Source organism: Oculina patagonica, chromosome 10 (genome assembly GCF_052425735.1).
Source record: "Oculina patagonica isolate OP01 chromosome 10, crgOcupat, whole genome shotgun sequence".
NCBI lineage: Eukaryota > Metazoa > Cnidaria > Anthozoa > Scleractinia > Oculinidae > Oculina > Oculina patagonica.
Genome location: NC_135767.1, coordinates 6194173 through 6213857, shown reverse-complemented (window position 1 = coordinate 6213857; position 19685 = coordinate 6194173). Strand labels below are relative to the sequence as shown.

Sequence of the window (19685 nt, the reverse complement as noted above, 5' to 3'; positions counted from 1 at the left end):
CGATGGACTAGGTTCAAGTCTAACGAATTCCACGTCATATACGCTACACTTTTGAGTCCTCTGACATCCCCAGACAGCCTCTAATGGCTTCAATAACTTCTCTAAGTGCGATCTTGAAGAATATTTTAGAAGAGGAGATAGTTAATGAATCTAGCGTATTGTCGGTAGAACACTGCAAGGTGTTACTGCTTTCTGAGGAATCTTTGTCTACGTTGTCGACAGAAGTGTTAAAATATCCCAGATACCCTCTTTATATGGAAATTTCAAAAAAGTTATACCAGTGGATGGAAAACGGTGAATTCCCAGTAAAAAGTGAAGTTTGCGGTTTACTGACTGAAGGACGTTTTGTTGAAGAAAGGAAAGAAATTGCTGAAAAAGTTTCTCCAATCTTGAAAGCACTCAAGATTTCCTGGACAGAGATCACTGACGCAGAAAAATCTCATCAGTTAACTTCAGTCATTAAAATTCTTGGAGTGAGAGGGTTGCTTGATTTGTTGAATATCCGACACACGCAAGGGAGTGTTGATATATTTCCGCCTCCCTTAGCAACTCTTATAGCGTCATTCAACGAGAAACACAAACTGAACGCAAATTTGACAGTGGGGGCAAGAGCTTTGTCCAAGCACTGCCACAGGGATGTGACTAGTGAATGGTGGGGTGCCTGTGTAGGTTGTGAACAGGCCAAGAATGAACATGCTAATACAATTGTAATGTGCATATTAGGGGATGCATCATGGATTAATATTCATAAGTTGCCGCATGACCTTAAGGTTATTGAAGTAAGGTGTGCTGAAGGTTATGGTGCGAGGTGGAGTTATGACGGAAAAGTGTTCCGTGGGTTTCTGGAGCCTCAGATGGAGGATGGTCATGCTGCCGGATGGAAACATTGAGCTCGTCAATTATATGTAGGCCCACAAGAAGAAATCAAATTGTTAATACAGCTAGAAATTTTCCCCAACAGCAAGAGCTCTTATTGGCTAATTCGAGGTCAAATGACATCTAACAATAAAATTTGTTTTCCGCCAAAAGTCTCTGAGCAGGCAACATTGCAAAATCTATGATGTCAGAGAGTAACAATGCAATGTTGCCTGCGAGTATTAACAGACGACCACCAAATTTTTCTAAGTCCTCCTTGTGCTATATAACAAAACACTTAATGACTGATCCCTCGGGAAACCAGTTAATTTTGTTTCCCTCACGGCTTCGCCTCCGGAAACATTGAGATTCTTGGGAAACAAAATTAGCTGTTTCCCTCGAAAAACAGTCATAAAGTGTATAAGGGGTCCCCTGCAGAAAATTATAAAAAATATCTAGGCATGCACTAAATATGTCATTTGTGCATAATTTCTGAAATACATGACATGCTATTTGCTGTTTTCACCGTTCCCATAATACACCTTGTTTACCCCCCCAAAATTCTAGCATAAGCATTGTTTTCAATTTCTCTTGGGATTTATTACAAAATGGCGTACAATCATCTTAAGAGAAATTGAAAACAATGGTTATGCAAAAATTTTGGGGGTAAACGAGGTGTATTGTGAAAAAATTGAATGGTTTTTAGCTTGTAGAGTTGTAGTTCCCAGTAAGAAAATCAATAACCATGTTCTGGATATTTTTCTACTTGGCAAGCTTTTTGCCATGTCGCACTTCGTGACGCATACATGAAACCGCTTGCCAAAAACATGGAAATTCTTCACATCCTCTGGAGACGTTATGTATGGGCTTACATGAAGCAGTACCCCTTTCGAAGCTGTAACCTTTCGCAGTATGGGACCATGGCGGCGCGAATTTACATGTTTTTATTATTTTTTACTGAAACTTTCTTCTTTGATCGCGGAGTGCTTGGACACAAAACTGTAACAGTTGCCAACTACAACATCTGGAATGTCATGTTTCAATGGGAAACTAGAAAACAGTTCATTGCAGAAATGGTAAATCTGTCATTCAGCTAAGTTCTATAATTTAAAATTTAATATTCCTTAGCTTCGCTTCCCGCCGAGTTGTTTGTTTTATATATTTCTCGATTATTTTTTTTAAATTCCATTTTTCAGGTTATGTCACTAATTTTCTATTTATATTACATTTAATGTAAAGTTCTATGTGGCAATCGCGTCAGTGAAGAAAAAAAAAACGATCAAAGATTTTATTAGGGACCTGTAGTACAAGAAATTTTAATCGTCTTTAATAGTTTATGATTTCAACTCGTGGTATTTTAATCTTCCTGTCTGGTAATAGCTTACTAAGGCAATTCTTTCCTTTTTTTAAATTCAAATTTTCTCGTGTTTAAACAAAATACGATACAAAGTTTTAGGAACAAACTCTTGATAAATAAGCTAGCCTTAAATACATATATTTTTAAGCTAAGAAGCTAAAGTTATTTTGAGAGAACACTCGACAGTTCTTAGTTTTATTATGAAATAGAATTTTATTGTTATTTTAAATAAATTATCTTTTTCGATCCAAGTAAAGGATTATTTATTGGAGTGGCTGGACTGTTTTTGAGTACCCTTGAAGTTTTATGTGTTTCAAAGATTTGACCTTCACTATGGGCCCTTCCATTTTATATCCACACCCCCCTGTTGACAAGGTAAGTCAAAATTTACCCCGTAAGAAAAAAGATCAAAGTGCCCACATGGTGCCCCCCTCAGAAAAAACCCGATTTTTCTTAACTCGTCAGAAAAAAGCAACTTTTCCCGTAAACCCTTCAGAAATATTTAAAAAATCAAAGAATGCTGACAGAGCTACCCCCTCAGAAATGACTTTCAAAATCCCTTCAGAAAAACTCAACAGGGAGGGGGGTGGATATAAAATGGAATGGCCCTATATAAACTTAAACAACGCCATATAGCAAATTCAATTCACCGTATACTCAGCAATATCGGTTTGTTAGGGAGAGCGAAAAATGCGAGCAAGCGAGCAGAAAAAGAACAAGAGCCTGGAACAGGCTAGTAATCCGTCAGCTGTCCAACAGTTCAGTTTGTTGACAAATAGCAACCAGTTCCCAGATCCCCTATTTGTAAGTTAATACTGTATTGTTTTGATATATTTCAGATAAAACAAGTCGATCCAGATGTGATCGGTTTCCAAGAGGTGCGTGCCGATGCAAAAGACCAAAGAAACCAGTTAACAGAGTTACAAAAGTTAATTCCACAGTACAAATATCTTGTTTATCACCCTGTTGCCATGGTAACACCTCCACTCGGCCGACAAGAGCCACCAGGCTGGGAAATGGAAGGCCTGGGACTCCTCAGTAAACATTCCATAATAATGAGTCACGTCGTGAATCTTACAGTGGGAAAAGGAAATGTCGATAGCAACAAACGAATTGTTCTTCATGCGCAAGTTGATATTGATGGAGATGAATTAGATGTAACGGTGGTTCACTTATCTTACGACAAAACTCAACAATGTCAAAATGCAATTGATGTCATCAATTATATTGCGTCTATAGGAAGTGAACGTTCGGTGCTTCTGGGAGACTTCAACGCATACAATGATTTTCCTTGGCCAGTTAATGCAATCATGAAAGGATCTTTTGACGAGCAGGGGCCGTGTCATGCTCCTCATCATTTTAATCCTCAGAGTTCTAACCAAGGTTATGGTTTTGTGGATGCCTGGGTGACAGCAAATGGGGATAGTGAAGGATATACCTTCAGTAACATGGTATGTGGGACAACACTTAAGTTTATCAACGATCAAATGTTGCGAACTGTATTTATTAATTTATTTGACTTTTTGCAAAATTCCCTGTCTTTTCCCTGACCTTGAAAAGTTTTTGTTTTTCCCTGATTTTTCCCCGACCATGGCAACCCTGCAGAACTTCCTCAAAACATTGTATCAATACATTTAATAAACCAAACTCATTTCCTTGCAGCCAGAACCTGGGCCAGTCAGTCGTCCAGACAGAATACTCGTCTCATCGACTGGTCTTCAAGTCATGTCTGCTGAAATTCATGGAGACGGAAAACTCTACCAACAAAAGTACAGCTTGCAAAACAAATGGCAGCGTCTTAAGACAACATTTCAGATGGCAAAAGAAACTGCGTACGGTCCACGTTTCAAATACACTTGCCACCAAGATTGCGGCCCTCATGGCTCATGTCGTTGTGGTGTTTGCGTTAAAGGTGGAGATCAAAATAACTGCGAATTACCATACTGCTATGAATGCGACGCTGAACATTACAACAGCTTTGTGCTGATTGGTGTTTTATATGCGACATGTTTGATATTTATTTTGTACATTATAGTCAAAGCACTTCTTAAAAGGTGTTTTGCTAGGACAAGACGATTGAACACTAGGGTCCTATTTTTGTGTTCAAACAGAGCATTGGGATTAGCTGTGATCTCGTTAATGATTGCTCTTTATTTTATTACCATGTCGTTGCTACGAGACACCTTGCAAACTGTAAATGGTAGAATTCCAGAAGAGATGTTCCCTTCTGATCATAGGATGGTTGTTGCAAAGTTAAAATTGACTTATAGATAGTCGTAAGAACAAACTCATTTGGTAATATTCCTGGAAGTACACAAAGAGTTTTCATTTCTTATTTATGTTGTCCATTCTGGATTAGAGAAAACCCTGTTGGAAAGTGCAATTTAAAGGTTGTGTTTCAATAACTCTATTGAAGTACAGAATGCAATATGTGTGAGTACTATTTACTGCGCTATCAAAAAGAATTAACATTTTGATATAAATCTCAATAAATGACTGATTTTCCTTTCTTTTCCTCTCTGTGTTTTCTTAAAAAATATAGAAAACATATCCTCTGTGTTTCTAACTGGCCAGAACACTTTTGTAAAAAATTGGGAGAACTAAAAAATGTTGCATAAAAAGATAACCTACACATACACTGATGCTCATGTTCACACAGCATTTCTTGTTCTCCCAAACTTTCACTTGTGCTCTACAAGTTTACAGCAGCACAGAAAATGTTCTTTCTAACACAGCATGAAATTCTTTCTTGTATAAATTATATGGGATTTTCTTTACATGTGTCAGTGAAAAACGGTTTCTTTACTTTCTTGGTTTGCAAGTGACATCACTTCTGCCATGTTGGTGGTCATTGACAAAAGACGTTTGTTAAGTAGTTACTTTTCATTAGTTTGTGCAACCAACATGGCTATGATGCCATTTCAGTCGCTTGGGATCGGTTGCAAACCATCGATAGTGACATCCCTCCTGGAAACTACATTCAACTATTAAGGATGACATTTCAACTTTAAAATGGTTTTAATTCTCTGAATCAGAAGATACCCTTGCAGCCCACTATTAAAAATAAATATCAAATTTGACCAAGACATGCAAATTTTCAAGCCCCTTTATTCCAGGGTAGCCTCCAGGACCCATGCAATTGCTTTCTGAGAAGAAGATTGCCCCTAAAAACGACTGCAACAATTTTTTTTTGTACAAGTATGGTTTTGAAGTTGGCATGATTTTATTAAGAACATTCTTTCCAATAATTTGGAGCCTGAAGATCACGCAGCTGTATCCAGTTGGTTTTAGTAGCTCAGCTGTTAGGACAGCTGTTACTAGTTAACCCGCGGGAAGCTTATTTTCACACTTTCTTAAATGCCTTTTCTCTTTGTACCCAGTATTTACATCGCCATGCAAAAAGTTGAAAAGAAAAGATAAAAGACTTAGTGTTGACAAATTGGCCTGATCACAGGTTGAATTCCAGATACCTAAAGACAGTGGGTGCAAATCTAATCCAAGTCTGGGAATCTTTCTTCTGACTTTTCACAGTGGCATTGCATTTTCTACTTTGTTGTAAATATTGTCATCTTGTAATAAAGACACTGTGTTTAAACAATTTTCAACAGACAGATGTTTGCCTCTAGTCACAGTTATTATTTCATCAGAATGATGTTTCAGTCCAGGCTAAGAAGTTTTCTTGTAGACCATAGAGTTTACTAGGCAAGGACTTCTTTCCTCTGTTTCCACAGTGTTTAACACTTTACAGCGTTGTATTCCACAGATTTTGATGGATCAGCAGGAAACTTCTTTTGGCAAAAGGTCATCAGACGTTTTAGTCCCTGCAAAGACAAAAATTGATACTTATTAAAAGAAGATGTGACACGTTGATTACTTCAATTATCGATGGAACCCAAAAATAAAAGTCTTCCAAGGCAGAAAAAATATCAAAGAAACAATAAACTGAAAACAAGCCAGGATTGTTAAGACATACGAAAAATAACACAAATCATTAATGACATGTACTTGAAAATAGGCCATTTTTAGTGCAGAATGCACTATTGTGATGGTTTGGTGGGTTGTCGTCTGCTAAACCCCTCAGGCGCTAAAGCACTATGGTGTAAACTTTTAATCACCAAATAATTAATTAATATCAATTATTAATTATTTCTGTAAGGGGGTAGGGGGTGGGGAGCAACAGACCGTGTGCCCTTGGTAGAATGGGAAGTCTATTTACGACACAATTGAAGAGCTCAAAGGTATATATTTGTTTCAAAAAGCACTATGCTCTCCTTGTGGTACTATTCTTTCTGGAAGAAAATTCTTTGTGCTAAACGCATGCGTAGATTAATAGACGTCATGAACATCACGTAATTCTTTGTGCGGAAGGATTCCTGTAGACTCCATGGCGCTAAGTTAAAACCGCAAATTAATTGAATTAGACATTAAGGCGTCACAGCAGTTCATGTGAAATAATTATTGTTATGGCAACGCTGTTTTCTTAGAAAAGATGATCTGTTGTAACATCTCATAATTCAGAAAAACCGAATTCTTTAATTAATCAATAATATCTGTGTGTTACAATCGATGTCGCCCTGTTTGCAGAAAATAAGTCACGTTACCATGTCATCACGTTACATCCGTTTTCGACAAAAACAACGGTATCATGTTACATTGGTTTTCAAGGAAAAGGAAAAGTATCTCGTTTGCTGTTTCAATATCAAACGGAAATTCAAACTAACGAAAATTAAAATAGCAGGACGTGTTTAGACATTTTGTATCAAAGCCTAACGCGATGTGCTTTCAATGCGATAGAATCCATGGCGTTAAATTAATTAGACTTTAAGGCATCACAGCAGTCTAAGAGAAAAACAAAGGTATCATGTTACAAACCTTTGCACGAAAAGCAAAAATATCATGTTTGCTGTTTCAATGTCAAACTGAATTCAAACTAACGAAAATTAAAATAACAGAGACGTGTTTAGAAATTTTGTATCAAAGCCTAACGTGGTGTGCTTTTCAATGCGGTAGAATTCTTGTAGAATCCGTGGCGTTAATTTAATCACAGCAGTCTAAGAGAAAAACAAAGGTATCATGTTACATCCGACATGATTTGTTCTTCATCAGTTGACTAACTTCCGTATTATTTTGTAAAACCTCTGCCTGAGAGGGGCTTCGTGTGAAAGCGAAAAACTCTTTAGTGTTTGAACATGCTTTCGTGAAAGAAATCTTCACACAACGTGCTTCTCGGCTTCATGCTTGAGTGAGCGTGTGACGTGTTCACCAGACCGTGACGGGAGCATGACCTGGAAAAAGCCGGCTTCCTTGACTCAACACCTGCATTTTAATGTCGATTGATCGGCCGTGTGTGTGACCTTTTACTAAAGGAAATCCTTCTCCGGTATATGGGCTGTCACATGATTTTGTGATTTGCTTCAAGGAAATCCTTATCCTGTATATGGGCTTTCACATGATTTTGTGATTTGCTTCATGTCAAAAAGCGAAATGTATCACGATCGGTCATTCAACATCTTACAAGTAAACATGAAACAGCGCTTTAAACTAAAAAAGTGAACTCATTGTATGTATTCTCAATCAAAGTTATTATAACAATGTCAATTGATTGGCCATATTGCATTCTGCACTACCCTTTGAGTCTCTGAGTTTTCAAGATGCACTGTCTGTGATGTAGTTATATTAAGGGGGATTGGATTGCAAGGTGGGCTAGCGGATTTATTCTTCACTTACTTGATGGAAAGGTACAGGTAAACAATCAAATATTATAAGGCAAGTTCATCATTTTTTACTGCATATTTCTCCATATTGTATTAAATTTGTTAATAATTATAATAATAATTTTATCTTTATAGTGTGCAAATTATACATGACTAAATTATAATAATAATAAAGAGCTGTACCTGAATATACTTTCTTTGAGTTTCATCATTGAGAACATCTGATGATATCAAAAGTTAATGGAAACATAACTGATCAATTTTGAACAGCTTTAAGTGTCGCATTAATCTGTTGTTGTTGTTATTATTTACAAGAACTGCGGGAGGTATAGAGCATAGATCAGACCCAGGGGAGGGGGAGGACTGCTATTTGAAAAGAACAGGAATGGTTGTCTTCTTGCTTTGGGGTGTAAATTCAGAAATTTGGTCTCACTTTGGGTGTTCAAGACTGAGTAGCAAAATTTTATTTAGGTTGTGATACTTTGTTGTTGGTCTAGTCTGATTAGCCATGAAAAATGTTATCTTTTAGGGGTAAAAAAAGCTTCAGCCACATCCAGATTGGTCTCCTTTAGGGTTTTAATTCAAACACGTTTCATATGAGAGTTCCCCCACCTAGGCCCCAGGGATCAGATTACTGCCACACAAAGCAACTGTGTTTATGTGGCATGCACACACTTCTTGTAGTTTAAATTTTGAATCAATATCCTTTCATTCACAGGACCCAAGTTTAGTTTATAATTAAAATCAACTCTCATCTTGTGTACACCCTGGCGAATAAGAATTACTAAAAATAACTCTCGCTACTATGACTTTCTCTATTACAGACACCAAATGGTGGTCCCGAAGGAGTCCGTTGTAGTGAGAGTTGACTGTATATGTACAAGAGGTTAAATAAAGTGTTATGTTTAAGTGTTATGTTATGTTATGTAATTACGGACACCCCGTTATTACAGACAGGAGCTGAAGTCCCGGCGAATAAGAATTACTGAAAATAACTCCTGCTCCTACGGACTTCCTCTATAACAGACACCAAATGGTGGTCCTGAAGGTGTCTGTTATTATAGTGAGAGTTGACTGTATGTACAAATGTAATTCCCATTGATATTGAAAACTGGTTGTTAGACATTAGACATCTGATTATCAAGAAGGATACGAGCCACATTCTGTGAAAAGATTTTTTCTCTCCCTGTTCGAGCGTGAATTCCTACCATAGTTACTCCAATGGGCCAAGGAGCATTTCCTATGGCCATCTGAAGATAGGAATCATTTGCCTGAAGAATAATTATGAGTGGATTAAAATCATATCTAAATGCAAATTTTAATTCTGAAAAAAATATGAAAAATGTAATTCAATCCAAAAGAGTGTTAAATATTGATAGCTAATTTCTCCCCACAATATCAATTATATTGTCTAAAGCAGCTGATGAGAAATGTGGTTAATGATCAACTTGATAAATACATTGTCTTCAAGAGTTGCTCAAAATAAAATTTTACCAAACAATCACCATTATTAACATCATCAATAAGGGCCCAAAGGGCCAAGAAATATAAGGCAGCATTATAAACAGAATACCGGTATTTCAATCTCATTCAGAGCAACTTTAATTTTAGTGTAAATTTATCAATATAATGCTCCTTTTCTGCCAGCCCCTGCACTTTAATATTATCATTTTTACAATTAAAAAAATAATTAATTTGCAACCTTGAGCAACTTGCATTGATAACATTGGCAACACAGAAGAACAGCATTATTAAGTAACATTAAAGTGTTCAAGCTCATACCTTAACATATTCTCTTTCTAAAAGACTCATGATAATGCTTGTTAAGAAAGCAAGAATATCCCGAGGTGTTTTCTGTCAGGAAATATAAAAAAACATAGTGGTTTCTGTACATGTACGTAAAGGCCAGGCTAAATGGAGGCACAATAAGGCACAAAATACATGTATGTAAATGTATCTAAAAACATCATCTTCCCTTTCAATTAAAAGAAAACATAATATTGCTTAGACAAACAAAAGTTTAATTGGATCTTTTTCAACCAGTTGTTTTTCTGATTTTAAAACTTCTGTTTGAAAAACTGTTTGATGTTTGCTTTCATTTTTAGGTGTTGGGTTTGCACTGTTAGAGGCCAGTGAAGATTCTTAGCTTCATCGCTGACAGCAAGGAAGTTGGTTAACAAATTTATGTTATTTAATATCACCTTTTTATTTACCTTATGTTTAAGTTTTCTTAATAATGGCTTCAGATATGATTCTGTCTGTCTTTGAGTGGCACCTGCCAATTTTGCCTGTTAAAGAAAACAAAACAACAACATTAAACATACTAAATCAAAATCACACTTATTTAGTCTCAAACAAATGCATAGACTCCTTGCAAAACATTGAGCATCAGAAATATATGACTAATAAAGTCATATAAAACTCAAAGGATTGGAATTAGTGCATTTTAATATTTAACAAATTGACCACATTTTTCCATGGCCTACATGTACACTCTTATAGTCCATAGGAATGATGTTATAAAATGTTCAAAACTCAAGTGGAACTGCAAGCGATAGGTTTCACTTCAAAGTTTTGGGCATTTCTGGCATGATTTCTTTGGTCTAAAAGAGTGTCGACCATAAAATCAGGCATGAAATCGCACACATGTCCAACAGCACATAATATCGCATTATTTTCGTATGGAGTATGGAAATGTGTAGAAATTCTGTCCTAAATGTCCCAGCTGACTTTTCAAAACTTACTGGATTCTGGTTTTTGGAACAATTTCTCAATTTTCCAAAATGTCTCTTGTATTGCATGACAAGTTATATCATACCGGTAACTTTCAACCAATGAGCGCGCAAGAATTTTCTCAGTTATTACAAGCATAAACACTCTTAACCCATTCACACTGTATTTACCTCTAAACTTCTTTTGCTATCATCAGATCTTGTTTTGTAATCCCTTGCCCACAGACCAAGAAGAAACTTAGGATGAAAAATCAACGCAGAGATTAGCATGCCGATACATGCTCATAATCCTTTAAACATAAATAAATGATGGAATGGAATAGTGAAATATTTTGTTATTTAAAAACTCGTATTTAATAATTCATAAAGAAAATACAAACAAAATTAATGTTTAATAAAGACACGGTTATGGCTACGGTTACGTCCAATAATTATCGTCTAGCCAAAATAACCCCAAATCTAAATATTAGTGCAAGAATGTCTTGATCTCGTCAGACGATTTTGAAGCTGTTCAATAAATTCACAGTTCATGTTTTATCAAGTCTTAAACACTCGGCTGTGCCTCGTGTGTTAAACTTGATAAAACACTGCTGCTCATTTATTAAACATCACTAAACTCTAGAAGTACAAATCACCTGTATAAACTTCAAGATAACATCTTGATCAAGGTTTTCATCTCCTTTGCCCATATTTGTGGCCAAGTCCTTCAAACAAAGAGAATCAGAAGTCAGGGCTTGGTAGTTTAGAGGGTGGAGAACACTTTCAATTATTAGATAAATCAATGTCCAGTGGATAAGTAGGGGTGTCAACTGGTAAATTTGAGACTTTGTGTGAGTCAGCAAGACTGATATCTTTTCTGGAAGCCATAAGACTTTCTTAGCCTTGCAAAAGAAATTGAGAATCTGGGAAGGTGGCCCGGAAAAATTCGAGACAATGAGTCCCCTGAAATTTAGATAAAATTCTGCAAGACACATTTTTTTTATAGGATCTCTTGTCCCGGGGGGGGGGGGGGGGGGACTCCCATATGAAAGTGACGGGGATGCTCGTCGTCTCGCTTAGGGGTATAAATTTTGGACTTTGGGTCTTGCTTAGGGTGTTCTGGGGAAAGTGGCAATATTTTTAGCCGTCAGGGTCTCGTTCAGGGTTGCACGCGAAGAAATATACAAATATAAGTTCTTTTTTCAGAATTTTGGTATCTTATAGGGGTCTAAAAAAGCTTGAGCCACACCCAGATTGGTCTCTTTTAGGGGTTCTTTTCAAAATTTCCGACGAGCATCCCCATCCCTTTAATATGGGAGTCCCCCCTCCCCCGGGCTCTTGTCACCCCTATACACATGTAAGTGTTAACAAATCCAACTACACTGATGTCCAATATGAATGAACAAATAAATGAATGGATGAATGAATGATTGAAATGAATAAATGAATGAATGAATGAATGAGCTTAAGGTCATTTCCCCGAAATAAAACTGAACAAAAATATTTTTAACCAAACTTCGCCTACTGGTTTATTACTTCAAGGGAACTTAAATTTTGAAATAAAAAAGGGGGGTCACCAGATTTGTTTAGGAGCAGGACGACCATGTATATTCCATATAATTCATTTATACCGTCGCTTGCATCTAAGCGTGAACACGTGCCGCCGAAACATGATCTAATTGGGTATCAAACGTGGCATGATTGGTCATCAAACGTTTGAAGTTTAGCAGACCGTAACGGCAACTTTCGCGCCGAAACTTCAACACATTCTGGTTTCGAAACAGTCGAAATGGCGGAAAGATTGGATATCAAGACTTCCTTCGACAAATTGATCCTGATCTGTGTCGATATGCATTTGCAGGTTCACTTGAATCACTTCTGGTGCAAAGTTTCGCCTGTTCTCAGTGTTTATGGTGAGCATTTTGAGCGTGAAAGTTGTCGTTACGGTCTGCTAAACTTCAATGTTTCATGACGAAACATGCCATGTTTGATACCCAATTAGATCATGTTTCAGCGGCTCGTGTTCACGCTTAGATGCAAGCGACGGTAATTCCTCTGCGAGTACTGGCAAAGTATACTTTTTTAGCGATAATTTATTTTTCAAACACATGAATTGATCTGTTTTCATTTTACAGAAAGAATTTGATCGCTACACCCAAAATATGAGAAAAAATTGATAGGTCACCAGGCTTGTTTAGGAGAAAGTGACAATTTACTTCTCTCGCGGACTAAGCCGCATAGAAAAAAGGCGCCATTTAGTTGATGTGCGCGTGTGCGCGTGCTAATTACACGTAAAATTCTGCGCAGTAAGGATGCGCAATGCAAAACAGGGCAATGAGCTTAACAATGATAGGTGCAAATCTTGAATGACCTGAAGTTCCCTGTTATCAACCCAACAGTTGATATTTACCTTGATATCTTCCAGTGTTGTTCCGTCCTCTTCAATTTGTGACGACTCTTCACTTTCTGAACGTTGTTGTTCACCACCCTAGATAAAAGATGTATCGTTGTCATTTATTGATTTTCTACCAATTGTTGGTAAAATTAATACTGTATTTGTTCAACTATAAGCCGAGTAATCTCTTCACCAAGTCTTACTGAGAACTGGTCAAAACTCAACAAAATTGGGGGTCAGCCTAAAGCTGAGTATTTCCATTGAAAAAAATTGGATGGTACTAGAAAAGAATTGAATTTGAATGTTGGTTTTTCAATTACATAGTTGTGATTTAACAAATATGTTAAATTTGCTGCACATGGATTGTTTTATAGTTTGAATGAAAAATTGGGTCTCGGCTTATAGCTGAGTGTTTTGGGTTTATTTTTTGCTAGAGTCCTGGCTTATAGCCCAATAGATACGGTACATTGGAATCATGATTTCTACAACCTTCAAGGGAAACAAAAATTGGTTTGAGATGTCAGGAAATTAAAAAAATTGGGGACCGTAAAAATTGCAGTGTTCAACTGAGGAAAGGCGAGGGACTCTTCATTTGAGTTATCAGGAGATACAGAAAAATCAGCACTCCACTGTAATTACACACTGATCGTGAGAATTATGCAAGCTATTCATTGAATCCTGGATTACATGATTGTACAGTGTGTCTTCAGAAAGTATAAGGTCTATAAAGTATCAGACTATATATAAATATAATTAACAGTGCCCAGTGCTTAAGTTTATAAAAAAATGGCTGGCTGAGCTTTTTTGAAATGAATGATGTGATCCTTGCAGTGTGTGGCTACAACGGGTTTGAACCAATGACCTCCGCACTACCAGTGTGTTGCCATACCAACTGAGCTATGACACCTTGATACATGTATGTTGTTGTTTTTTTGTCAGCAAAAAAGGTCAAGGCAACATGGGTGACTGTAGGACAGGAGGATGTCGGCAGTTCTACTGTGTTTTGATATTTTCATATATTATTAAAGACTGAGATTATTGAGTCATCCAGTACTAAAAAAATTTCTTCTTGTCTTTAATTAAGACTGTGCGTTTACTGAGGACATACCTGTTGCTTGATTAACTCTGCTAAATATTCCTGATCAATCTTTTCCATGGCTGCTTTGAAGTCATTCCTTAGACCCTGGTACACAAAATGTTACATCACATAGTTTTTCATGCTAAGAGTTAGAGATGTTTAATTTAAAAGGGGATAGCAGTACACAGGCAGAGTTTGCAAGGGAATGGTAAATTGGGATGGGGTCTTTTATTAACGGTATGGTAAGAAGAGAAGGAAGGCTATGCACAGGATGGTGGGTCAGGTGTGGGAGCTTTCTCTGCGAGAAAATACACAGGATAGCATTTTTCTCACAGAAGCATTTTAAGTAGTGAAGTGAAAATTTGCTCTGACAACATCAACAGAAACATTCTGTGATTTCTGCCAATGGCCTCCTTGCCTGTGTAACTTAACTTTATCATGTTGACATCAAGAAAACACTCTCTCTTGGAAACGCTAAATTTCTTCTCTAATCATTGACAGAATTCGGCATTCAGTAGGACAATCAAGTTTGCTTTTATAGTCGCATCACAAGAGTTCTTCCAACTTACCAGTTGAAGTAGAACTAACCGAATTAAAAAACAAACAAACAAAAAACCAAATTCAAACATACGCAACCACACAACATACATATAACATAGGACATACCGGTACATGTTTTGTGTATGTGTGTGTGTGTAATACATGTACAGAACTTGAATTTGAATTATATACCTTGTTAATCTCTGGAACAAGCATCTCAATTCTCCTGTAAATTAGAATGACATTTTATATTTTCAGGGCTTAAATAATGTACTGTTATACCAGGGGGGGGGGGGGTACTCTGGGTTTCAAGTGACAGGGAAGATCGAATGGGGGCAAAAATTAAGACCCAAAAGAATCCCTAGCACTGCCAAAAAAATCCCTAGACCAAAATTAACTCAAAAAATCAACAGGAAAACACTTTCGTTTGTACTTCAATCACAGAACTAGGCAGCCAAGGCACTACCATAAATCTTTAGATTGTTTTAAAAACCCCTAAAAAATCCATACTAATAAAATCAAATAATACTTGCCAAATTTTCCTACCCCAAAAAATCCCAGAATCGAAAATTTCAAACCCCCAAAAATCATTCGATCATCTCTGTCACTTGAAATCCTGTGTGCCCCCAGCCCACTGGGACTGTTATTAAGATCCTGGGAGGGCAAGACTTATGTGTTCTTACAGTGGGAGGAGGGGGAGGGGACATGGTCATATCATAGGGTTAACTACCACAAACTAATTCTTTCTGGTCAGAAATTTATCTCGGTTAACAATATTGGGAGGAGGGGGATAACAGAGGGGGACTGGGGATGGGGGGTATTAATGAACATTTCAACTGAAAATTAAACGTAATAGAGGGAGAAACATATTACAGTGGGGATAAGTCTAACAGCTCCACAGTTGTCAAATGAAAATCAAATTTCTCTTAAAGTAATAGTTTTTTTGGCAGGGGGACAGAGAGGGGGAAGGTGGTAAAAGTTTATTTTTTAAGTGGAAGGGTGAAAGTATTAATTTTTTGAAAGTTAACAGTACTAAATAAACTATAATTATCTGTCATTAACCTTAGCCTTTGACAAGCCTCCTCATCACTTTCACCAAACAATCTGATTGGTTCTCCTCTTTCTCTCAGCCTTCGGATTACCTATTAAATGAAAAACATGGAGACAGTCTATTATTTGCAGTTTTTAAAAAAATGATCTGTTAATACCTATACCTTATCCCAGTTTCTGTAGCATTAAATGGCTAGGAGTATTTCTACTCCCCCTGGATATACAGCACAGGGTTACCCCCAGAATTATTTTGCTACCAGTACCCATTTATACACTTGGGTGGAGAGAGGCACTGTGAGAGTAAAATGTCTACTCATCACGTACAAGGCTCTAAATGATATGGCACCTTCATACGTTCGCGACCTCCTTACTCCTTACACTCCACCTCGTCAGCTACGCTCATCTTCAAAAGACCTTCTTTCTATTCCGCATTTCAATTTGAAAACATATGGCGCAAGATCTTTCTCTGTGGCAGCTCCTACACTCTGGAATACTCTACCTTCTGACATTAAGAACAGCTCCTCAGTGTCCCTTTTTAAACATTAACTTAAAACTCTCCTTTTTAAAAAAGCATTTTTATAACTTTTTAGCAACATTTTTTATTAGTCTAAGATTTTAAGCATTTTTTGTAACCTTTTAACTGTTTTTATATTTATTTTTTATTTTTTAATAGTGTTTTAATATTTTTAACGTTACTTCTGTAAAGCGCTTTTGAACTTTAAGGATATTGGCGCTATATAAATATTTTATTATTATTATTATTATTATTATTATTATTATTGCCCAAGAACACAATGCAGAGCCCCAGCCAAGGCTTCAACCCGGACCGCTCGATCTGGCGTCCAGCATAGTTACGATTAGGCCACTGAAACCCAACAATAGTTTAATAGATATGATAAAATAATAACCTCTTCTCTTGGGATCATTGCTGACTTAGATTCACCTTCCTCTTTCTTTCTTTTGAATGCAAAAAATATGTCATCATCTCCAGGTCTTTTTCCAGTCTTTACCTGAAGAACAAAACAAACAGTTACATTATTTTGTTTCTTCTCAAGGACAATCAAGATCTTTTTTTCTTAATTCTTATACAACAATCATTACGAAATTGGCTGTAAGGATGGGTCATGTTACATAATATTTTACTGTCAAATTAAAAAAAAAAATGACTTACAGGCTCACTTCCCCTAAGCTTTGGTTGAAATGTTTTTCTTTGTTCAAAGTGAGTGATATAACAAAAATCTTAAGTTAATAACTAATAATTTGTTTCTTGGGATGTACACTTGTCCTTGATTTTCCAATAGAGAAATGGCATTAACAAATTAAACAAAAAACTTGGGCGTATCTTATTTTATGAGTGTTAACCTTGATTAACATGCAGATTACACAAGAGAAATCCATGCAGATTTGATTATTTCCTTCAGATTAAGAGTATTCAACTGAATGCCGCAAATCATTTGAAGATATCCCCCACTGAATAGAACTCTTGTATGGAAATCTACAATGATGTTCAGGAAATTTCTCTGTTTCAAACCATATCAGAAGCTGTAAAATGACCCTTCCCAAATATATGTTCTCATTTCTCACAGTTTTCGAAATGGCACAGCTGGTCTTCATCAATCCATTATATCTAAAGTATATGTTTCCGAGTGAGACTAGTTAAATTTTTGTTAAAGTTATGTTAAAGTGAGATAAAAGAATTTTGATGTCAATTAAGACTACTCTATAATTAAGGAAAAAATTGATTTCTTATTTGATAAGTGGAACAGCATACCTCTTTATCCTTGAGCTTTTCCTACAATAAAAAAAAATTAAATTACTGAGTGAAACTACAGAACTTTATGCTGACACTTCAGATTTTCCTCCGTCTTTACAGTAAGCCAGAACATGAGGGGGGGGGGAAGGGGGGATGGGAAAGGGGCAGGGGGAGGACTCCCAAATGAAAGGGATGGGATGCTTGTCAGAAAATTTTAATTAAACCCCTAAAGGATACCAATCTGGGTATGGCTCAAGCTTTTTACACCACTAAAAGATACCATTTTTGTGGCTGTTTAGTCTACACAACCAACACAGTATGATGGCGTGTTTTATTTTTTCTTCACGTGCAAACCCAGCATTGTTAAGCTGTGTAAGCTAAGTAATGAGACCCAGGGGGGGGGGGGGGGTACTCGAAGTATACATGATGGGGGGTCCGACGGAGCTTCATATTGCAAACCCAAAAAAATACACAAGCCTGAAATTTTAGACCCAAAAATACCTGGCATCAAAATTTCTAAGAAAAAAAGAAAGAGAAATTTATATTTGAGAATGGGAATATCCAAGAATTTATTTACCTCTTGTTTCTTTTTATATTCCTCTGCTTGTTTGGCTGCTAGGTCACCTCGTCTGAAGTATTTTTTGTTCTGCAGCAAAATATGATGACAGTAATAAAATAAAACCCCCAGGTAACCACAACAACTACAACTTCTATACAACAACAACAATAACATACTAAATTAATTCATATATAGTTAACTAAAGAAATAAATGCATTGCTAGCTAGCGCTTTACGTTGACCTTGCTACTGCAGTCCGCAGTCCACAGTGTATCTAATTAACATAAGAAACGAAAAACGCGCAGAAATATTTGGGCTTTGTAAAGTACTCATTCTTTCTCATTTTTAATGCGTGTAGTGCGAAAGAAAACTTCAACAAAAGTGTGTATTACACGTTCTATAGGTGCATTGCGCAAAAGACGACTTCAATAAGTGTGTATTAGGCCCGGTGTTGCCAAAAAATTTGCATACGGAACTAGACACAAGCAAATATACCTTGCTCGTTCGTGTCCTTTAATCCATCAGCCCACACGAAACAAGCGCGCTAAACGTGAATAAACAGTTTTATGCTTAATTCTTATTCATCGACTTCAGCACTGTGGACCGCGGTAGCGCATCAGTTAAATAGGAAGTTCATTCCTTATTCATCGACTTCGGGACTGCAGACCGCGGTAGCACTTCAATTCAGTACTTAGTTCATTGCTTATTCATTGACTGCGGGACTGCGGACCACGGTAGCACTTAAGTTTAATACTTAGTCCATTCCTTATACATTGACTGCGGGACTGCGGACTGCGGTAGCACATCAGTTCAACACTAATTAAATAATAGACTTGCTAGCTGACTACGGACCAAGGACCACGGGAGCAGCAGATTTATGGAGGGTGTGAGTGGCTGGGTATTCTGAAGTTGCTCCATTGGGCCTACCCAATTTTGATTTGTTATATGAGAAAATCGAAGTTTGAACTGGTATAAGAAAGAATTTTAAAATAACACGTTACACTTTTATGCGCCTTCAGTACACAGTGTTTACGCCATTATACATGCATGCTGTGTATTATGTGAGCGTCTGATTATGTGGTCCTTTAAAACATTGTTTTTTCGTCAGTGTTACGAAGACCTGCGACTAGAAACGAACAAAACAGATCCTATAATTGGGTAAGCTTTATGCTGAGGAAATTACGATGTATTTTTGTCAGATGATGTCGTGCTAAACCATAGTTTTAAACATGAAAACGTCATTGCGTCTTTCACTCATATTTTCAATGCAAAATTCCGACAGCTACATTTTTTTAAGACTTACGACTATAAACTTACCGAAGTAACTTCATTTTGATTGATCTGTTTCTTTTTTCTTTCGATTTCAGCGAGAAGAAAGTCCATTGACAACTGCACTGCAAACACGACTGTAAACGCTGCTCTAAACTAGTACGTTATGTAATAAGCACTATAATGTCCTCTACCAACTTCGTTCCTAGTTTCCGCTCCCTATCCCCGGAAGATCCTGGGAACGACGAAATTGAAACAAGGGACCCCTGGGAACTGGGAATTCGACCTAAATGTTTGGCTTTTACTGCTTTTCCAAAAGTTTTGAATTATCAAATTAAAAAAAAAGCCAAAGAGTAACGGGAAATAAACAGTTTTAGTTTTCAACATCTTGCATTTTCTTAGACT

At 36.8% G+C, this 19685-nt stretch overlaps 3 protein-coding genes across 3 annotated transcripts; 2 read left to right on the top strand and 1 right to left on the bottom strand.

Moving 5' to 3' along the window:
- The first annotated feature begins 64 nt into the window (after positions 1 to 64).
- LOC144627941 (uncharacterized) lies at positions 65 to 1018 on the top strand. The gene has a single exon (XM_078485967.1). It carries the CDS (start codon positions 84 to 86, stop codon positions 888 to 890), a length of 807 nt encoding a protein of 268 aa, XP_078342093.1. The 5' UTR covers positions 65 to 83; the 3' UTR covers positions 891 to 1018.
- A 653-nt stretch (positions 1019 to 1671) lies between these two features.
- Positions 1672 to 5810, top strand: LOC144628313 (uncharacterized). The gene is made up of 3 exons (XM_078486401.1): positions 1672 to 1931; positions 3052 to 3663; positions 3875 to 5810. The coding sequence occupies exons 1-3, from the start codon at positions 1683 to 1685 to the stop codon at positions 4484 to 4486; spliced, it is 1473 nt and encodes a 490-aa protein (XP_078342527.1). The 5' UTR covers positions 1672 to 1682; the 3' UTR covers positions 4487 to 5810.
- Positions 5417 to 19449, bottom strand: LOC144628337 (pre-mRNA-splicing factor 18-like). The gene is made up of 15 exons (XM_078486440.1): positions 19329 to 19449; positions 18031 to 18099; positions 17472 to 17492; positions 16609 to 16710; positions 15713 to 15792; positions 14843 to 14876; positions 14141 to 14215; positions 13048 to 13125; positions 11294 to 11362; positions 10830 to 10895; positions 10140 to 10214; positions 9709 to 9780; positions 9080 to 9197; positions 8110 to 8147; positions 5417 to 6033 (listed from the first exon to the last, which is right to left on the bottom strand). Exons 1-15 carry the CDS (start codon positions 19392 to 19394, stop codon positions 5947 to 5949), a joined length of 1050 nt encoding a protein of 349 aa, XP_078342566.1. The 5' UTR covers positions 19395 to 19449; the 3' UTR covers positions 5417 to 5946.
- Positions 19450 to 19685: the final 236 nt, after the last annotated feature.

Excerpts from the sequence above, each read along its gene's own strand:
- LOC144628337 (XM_078486440.1), bottom strand. The coding sequence starts at position 19,394 with ATGGACTTTCTTCTCGCTGAAATCGAAAGAAAAAAGAAACAGATCAAT. Across the intron at positions 16,711-17,471 it reads AAAAGCTCAAGGATAAAGAG|GTAAAGACTGGAAAAAGACC; the intron begins GTATGCTGTTCC and ends TTTGTTCTTCAG. Across the intron at positions 11,363-13,047 it reads CAACACTGGAAGATATCAAG|GACTTGGCCACAAATATGGG; the intron begins GTAAATATCAAC and ends CTTTGTTTGAAG.
- LOC144628313 (XM_078486401.1), top strand. The coding sequence starts at position 1,683 with ATGGAAATTCTTCACATCCTCTGGAGACGTTATGTATGGGCTTACATG. Across the intron at positions 1,932-3,051 it reads AACAGTTCATTGCAGAAATG|ATAAAACAAGTCGATCCAGA; the intron begins GTAAATCTGTCA and ends GATATATTTCAG. Across the intron at positions 3,664-3,874 it reads GATATACCTTCAGTAACATG|CCAGAACCTGGGCCAGTCAG; the intron begins GTATGTGGGACA and ends ATTTCCTTGCAG.
- LOC144627941 (XM_078485967.1), top strand. The coding sequence starts at position 84 with ATGGCTTCAATAACTTCTCTAAGTGCGATCTTGAAGAATATTTTAGAA.